The 6747-nt window shown below is 44.0% G+C and overlaps 1 protein-coding gene across 2 annotated transcripts; it reads right to left on the reverse strand.

Moving 5' to 3' along the window:
• Positions 1 to 770: 770 nt before the first annotated feature.
• On the reverse strand, positions 771 to 5930 carry RAN (RAN, member RAS oncogene family). 2 transcript variants are annotated; one of them, XM_051972597.1, is made up of 7 exons: positions 5791 to 5930; positions 4478 to 4523; positions 3990 to 4074; positions 3783 to 3908; positions 2509 to 2696; positions 2024 to 2194; positions 771 to 1929 (listed from the first exon to the last, which is right to left on the reverse strand). In XM_051972597.1, exons 2-7 carry the CDS (start codon positions 4511 to 4513, stop codon positions 1885 to 1887), a joined length of 651 nt encoding a protein of 216 aa, XP_051828557.1. In that variant the 5' UTR covers positions 4514 to 4523; positions 5791 to 5930; the 3' UTR covers positions 771 to 1884. The 2 variants fall into 2 exon arrangements, with proteins under 2 accessions (XP_051828557.1, XP_051828556.1); XM_051972596.1 differs by lacking the exon at positions 5791 to 5930 and adding an exon at positions 5257 to 5365.
• Between the last annotated feature and the right edge of the window lie 817 nt (positions 5931 to 6747).

The following is a 6747-nucleotide window of genomic DNA, read 5'->3' on the forward strand; positions in this document are numbered from 1 at the left end:
TTTTATTACTTCCTTGGGCTTTATCCCATTCGAATGTTACTTAAGGGTAGGATTTGTTAGCACTGTTATACACATTCCCAGAACCTAGCCATTAGGCATTTGACATTTGTTAACCATATCTACTATATAACTTTGTCAAGCTAGAGTATCTCAAATGTCACACCCCCCCCCAGCCCAGAGGTAGCTGCTCAATTCTTCGGTTTGCTAGTCTGATAAAATTATTTCCTTGGAAGTTATGTACATTAGGAGTATTTCTGAAGGCTAAAACAATTAGGGTTAGGGTTATCCTATGTTGAGATTTAAATTTTGCAACTGGAACACATCTAATCACATGGGGAGAAGTAGCTACATAAGTATTCATATTAACATTCCAATAAATTTTTTGTTTTGTCTATTAATACTTCTTATGCAGCAACTTTCTCCACTTAGAAATAGCAGCAGCTGGCTGTAGTCACACGTTTATGTAATGCAGATTGTGACATGTAGTTGTAACTACATCTGGTTAAAATTCATCAACTAAGTTATCCTTCTGTGTTTTTGTTTTATCTTACTTTAAGAATGTTTATCATTAGCATAGATAATACAAGATTTATCCATGGCAGTATAAGTGGTGAGTGGTCAGTTCTCTAGAATCATACTGGTTAATAGGGATAGAATACCTAAGCAAAAAGTCTACATTGAAGATTTCTTCTTTCTCATAGAAGAGTTGCCCTGGGCCCCATCTCCAATTAAAATCAAATGCTAAATGGAGAAACCATGCAAAATAAAAATAAATTAAATGCTTCACTTTTATTATAGAACCCAAAATACAAAACTCATTCCAAGGCTTCAATTTAGATTGACATCACTGAATATGGTCCATTTTCTCACTATTCCGGTGGTGGTCATCACAGCATTACCTGATTTATGACTTTTGTCTTGATATGCTTCCTTCTCAACAAGAATACTTTGCCTACAGTGGATTTAAAGCTTATCAAAGTTGAAGTTAACAGAGTCTAGTTTATTTCCATAATCACCTCAAGCCACCCATTTAAAGCATGGTTACCATTCCCATGTATGTTAAAGCAATATAATCTTTTAAAAGCTGCATTCAATTGATACTCAATCCACATAAATTAAAATTCTATTCTATTGACAGCTCATACACAGGAAAAATGTACAACACTTATGTGATTATTTTATTCTTCAACTTTACCCTTCTTCCACAAGTCACCTTAGGTACACTACATTCAGCTAGTGTGAAAACTCAAGTTTTAACTAAATTATACACTCACACCTTTAAACTTTATTACCAAGTTGTGACCATCTAACAGTAGCACAAAGTTTTAACCTGTCCAGCCCCTATCTTTAATTTGTGAAATGTATGACTCAGATGTTATTTTACTGATGTTTGAAATACGTTTTAAAAACAACTAGTCATAAAAATGTGAAGGCCATTTAAATAGTAACATGGTATACATCTACCACAAGACCTTACAAAACAGGTTTTAAAATGCTTATTGTAAACAAGGGATAAAGCTCACTTGCTTAGATATTTGAAATACAACTTTATTATGATCTAAACGAAAAAAGGAATGGGAATGACAGTAACAAACAAGATTCACCACTGAATATTGTGATGGGACTGCAGCAGTCTTATATTTGAAACTCAAGGGGACGTAATTGCGGTCCAAAACAGCTAAATACGCAGGTCCAAAATATGAATTATATTTTTTAAACTGCCACATTCACTCCGAAGCCCATTCATCTCCTTCAGCATCCCAAAGATTAAGCACATGTTCTGCTCAGCTATATAATAAAGTGGCAAACACGCTACACCACTGACATCACAGGACAGTTGCCTATAAAACTAGACCTCTGACGCTGGGCTCTAGCTTCATTCCCTTACAGGTCATCATCTTCATCAGGGAGCGCAGTTGTCTGAGCAATCTGGAATAAGTGGTTAAGAAGTTATAAAGTTAGCAAGAATATAAAGAAAATAAAGTTAAAAGACATAATCGTCTAACTGGATTATGACCAATACCTGTAAGTCCTGCTCATACTGTGCTGCCAGTGCTGGGTCCATGACAACCTCTGGAGGTGCAAGAGCAGGCATGGCAACAAACTCCAAATTAGGGTCTCCAATAAGTTTTCTAGCAAGCCAAAGGAAGGGCTTCTCAAAGTTGTAGTTACTTTTGGCTGAAATGTCATAGTACTGTACAAAAAATATATAAATTTTAAAAACTAGTTAGCTTTTCAACACTCAATAAGACTATTCTACAAGTTTGTCAGTTAAGCTTTTTGCTATTCCTTAATGTACAATTAAAAATTCTTTAAATTTCAGTTATAGAATAGCTAACAGGTAGAGGTTTAATACGTTAACATGATACAAAATTAAAAGTAGGTTTAATGTTTATTCTGATTGCTATACATGTTGCCTGATAAGTGTCTTGTTTCATAAATAGTACTTTTCATATGAATAGATATGCCTATGAATCCTTCACTTAAATAATCACTTTTAAGAGTTACCTGGAGATTCTTCTTCCTGTGGAAGACAATTGATTTCGCCTTGACTTTTCTGTCCTTAATATCCACTTTGTTGCCACACAACACTATAGGGATATTTTCACATACTCGTACCAGATCTCTATGCCAGTTAGGTACATTCTTGTAAGTAACTCTTGATGTTACATCAAACATTATAATGGCACACTGAGCTGAAAAGAAATTCAAAGAATTTAAGTTAATAATGAAGTGGACAACTTATTAGAAAATATGAATAAAATGGAATTAAATGAACATCTAACTCATGAGACCTCAGTAGTTCTAATTCTGCCACCAGCAACTGTCTAATCTGGAGCAAATGCCTTAGGAATAATGGTTCAAGTGCTGAGCTTGACAGACTCAAGACTCCACTCTTGTCTGAATCATGCCTCAAGATACTGCCCATGTTGACCAGAGCAAGTCACTTAGCTTCTCTATGCCTGTTTTTTCATTTGAATAGGGGTGATGATAGCATCTATAGCACATGGCTGCTATGAGTCAAATATCATAAAAGTTCTATAAAAATGCTTGTTTAGAGGATCTCAAAAAACCCTTTTATTATAATTCCAAGCAAATAGATAAAAATACTGTAAAAGCATAAATTTAGAGTAAGTCTTGACATTAAAATTTAAAATGACTCAAGTTCCAGAGACAGCAAGACAGCAAATATTTTAAACTAAATATGCAATATGCTATACATTTATATGCATCTGAACATTCTAGATTTAGTGCCCTAGGGGATGTTTAAACATTCTACATTTCAGTTTCTTGAGAGGAATCCAAGTACCAAATCCTACAATCTTTGCTCCACTATTGTTATGTATTAATTGATTTTCAAAGCACAAAAATTTGTCACAATTAGGCACTTGCCATTGTACTTTTCTTTCAATTATTAAGTTCCTTAAAGTTTACCTACTGCAAAAACAGCTAATTAAGTGTTACATGTCTAAGCAATGAAAAATTATGCTACAACTTTTAACTATCTCAGACAAAATATATGGAGAGTCCTTTTTACTTGTAATATGTCAGAAGATAGATTTTTTTTTTTTAATGAAAGTAACTAGATGACTTTTTCCCCTTTCATCTAACAGCAACAGTTTGGATTGGATGCCCAAAAAGACCCCCTCCGAAATTCACATCTGTCTTACATTAAATAAAGTAGCTCCCCAAAGAATGGAAGTCACTTGTAAAGACATTTATAAATCATAAGGAAACTGACAGCTGATGCACTAAAACATGCAATCCAGTTGCATACGTACCTTGGATGTAATAACCATCTCTCAGACCACCAAATTTCTCTTGGCCAGCTGTATCCCATACGTTGAATTTAATAGGACCTCTGTTAGTATGGAACACGAGAGGATGGACTTCAACACCCAAGGTGGCTAGAATAGTGAAACATTTTTATTTAGTTCACTGAATTTGTTATTAAAATTCATGCATATAATTGAAAAATATATACATACCTACATACTTCTTCTCAAATTCACCAGTCAAGTGACGTTTTACAAATGTGGTTTTTCCAGTACCTCCATCACCAACTAATACAAGCTGTTGAAAAAGAAGTTATTTTAAATGGACTTCTCAAAAACAGGTAAACACTCAATTTCAAGTATCAAACAATGCCATCTAAATCCCTTCTTAAACACCAATTTCTATACACTATCCACGAGGTGGATTCTGAGGACTATTACAGTTTTGATAATCAAGCATGAAAAAACGTTATTTTCTGGGTACATGAAGCTGTTTTATGCACTAAATCATGTAAATGCTTTTTTGATTATCTAACAAATACAAGCCCTGGCCTACACTTTGAGAAGCCATCAACTACCAAATAAAGTCTATTTCCAGGGACTATTATATAAGGGGGAGCCCAACGGGCCTCAGTAGGGGTTGCTTTTCCGCCACCAGCCCAGCCAGCCCCTCCACAAATAGCCCCTCCACAATTACGTACTTTGAACTGCACTTGGGGTTCTCCTTGGGCGGCCATCGTGATGGTTCTGGGGGAGACACAAGCATGTCAGGCCTGAGATTGCATGCTCCCGCCCCCAGCCCGCCACGTGCCCAGCCGCCCCACAAAGCCGTCCCCCTCCCCCGTCCGGCGGGCCCTGCCTGGCAGCAGAGGCCTGCTCGACCCATTCATCCCCAGCCCAGGCCTCGGCGGAGGTGGCGGCTCCTCCCCCACCCGCGTGGGGCGAGGATGGCGAGGAGGAGGGGGATGAATGAGCGCTAATGGCGGAAGCCCTTTCCCCCAACCCCCCTCTGGAGCTTCCAGTTCATTCAACCGCCAGGACTCGGAGAGCGTCCCCGAGGGGCCCCAAAAAGAGGCGGTGGAGACAAGAGTAGGGCCCGGGAAAACCGCCTGGTCATGGGGCCCGCCGCGGGAGGGGCGGGCTGGGATGAGGGAGAAGGGAGGAAGGCGAAACCGCCCCCCCACCGCTCTCACGAACGCATCCCCGCGGCCTCTTCCCCCAGCTCCCTCCCAGCCCGGGGGCTCCACATGGGCGGCGCGGCCCGGGCCTCTTTACACAAAGCGCGCCAAGCCCAGCACGGCCCGCCGCGGCCTCCCCTTAAACACGGGCGCCCACCCCCTTCGAGGAAGGGACTGTGGGACCCGCCTCGCCGCCACCTCCTTGGCGCCGGACCCTCAATGCCTTCTTCTCGAACACCCGCCCGCCCCAGCCTCCCCGCATCGGCCCGGACCCGGTCCCCCTTGCCGCACTCAGCTGCTACCTTCCAGAAGCGTCTCCGTCTCCGCCTGACTGAACGATGGAAAGATGGCGGAAGCGCGATTCAAATACCCGGAGACGCAGCCGACGCCGCCGCGCGCGCGGAACAGGGAGGGGCCGAGGGGCGGGGAAGGGGGCGGGGCAACGGCGCAACGTGCCCCCACGTGCGCGGACCGCCGCGCGCCCAAATCGGCGTTACGTTACCGGCTGCCCCCAAAAAAGGGAGAGAGGGCGGGGCACAGAGGAAGGGGGCGGGAAAAGAGAAACGGACTGACAGGCCGGGAGCGCGCCGACCCCTGGTTTTTACAATGCTTTCAAGAGCTCTGCGGCTGGATCTAGCGCATGCGCTCCCTCAAGCGAGACCGCTCCCGACTCCTCTAATCCTTTCTACCCCGCCCCGCAAGCCTTTCACCGCGCTCTCGCCCGCAGACCCCCGCGCGCATGCGTTGCCCAAGGCCTGCCAGGCCCAAAGCGAGAGCGCGCCGGAGTGATCCCTCCGGTTCCTTCTAATCCCTTTTTCCCCGCCGCCTTCATTTACCTTTACCGCGCTCTTGAGCTCGGTCTCTGTACCACCTCGGCTCCCGACTAGCGTGTGCGCGTGCGCATGCGCAGGCGCCCCAAAAGCACTTCTCAGGCTGCCGGGTGAGCGCGCTCGAGCGTTTCCTCCGAGCTCTAGTTCCTTCTTTCCCGACCCCACCTTCTCTCACCGCGCTCTCGCTTTCGATCCCGCCTCAGCGCGCAGCCGGCTCCTGCGCATGCGTCTGAAAGGAACTGCTGGGGCTCCCGCGGGAGCGCGCGCCACAACCGCCTCTAGTGGGAGATTGCGAAGAAGGGGGAGGTGGGGTCGAGGGAGGTGGGCTCCCGCCATCCAGACTCGAGGGCCTCTATTCTCTCAAGCCCGTTGTCTGCTGGGATGTATGGGCCGAGCTTGGGCCCTTCAGGAAATCGAAAAAGCTGAAGCAAAAAAGCACCAATTAATCCCTCAAAATAATGATAAAAAAATAGGTGTCATAACGGTATAAAGCGCTTTGCAAAGCTTAAAGTGCTGCCTGGGTGCTGTTATTATTATTCATGGACCAATTCTGAATTTGCAGATCGCTTCACGTTATCTCTTTTTCCCCCTCCATGATTGAGGTAGATAGTAAGCATTTATTGAGCGCTTACTGTGTGTAAGACACTGTGTATGCGCTGGGGTCGGCTCTCCAGGGGCTTACATAGTTATTAGTCCCCATTTCATAGAAGAGGAAACTGAGATTTAGACGAGGCCTGGTCCGGTCCCTTGGGGATTTTTTTGGCACCCTTTGCCCCACTTACGTTATTGGGGGGAGGGGGGTGCTTTGTTGCCTCATCAGGGAGCCCCGAGCCCGACTGGGCAGCAGCCTAGTCCTTACTGGTCCTGAGCCCTTTTTTTACTAAAAAGGATTTAGAGCTGGAGAGAGATACATTGGAAATCCACTGATTAAAGCAAAGCATCAAACATAGAGGCTGCAGGTGC

This window comes from Antechinus flavipes, chromosome 1, assembly GCF_016432865.1.
Source record: "Antechinus flavipes isolate AdamAnt ecotype Samford, QLD, Australia chromosome 1, AdamAnt_v2, whole genome shotgun sequence".
In the NCBI taxonomy this organism is placed as follows: Eukaryota; Metazoa; Chordata; class Mammalia; order Dasyuromorphia; family Dasyuridae; genus Antechinus; species Antechinus flavipes.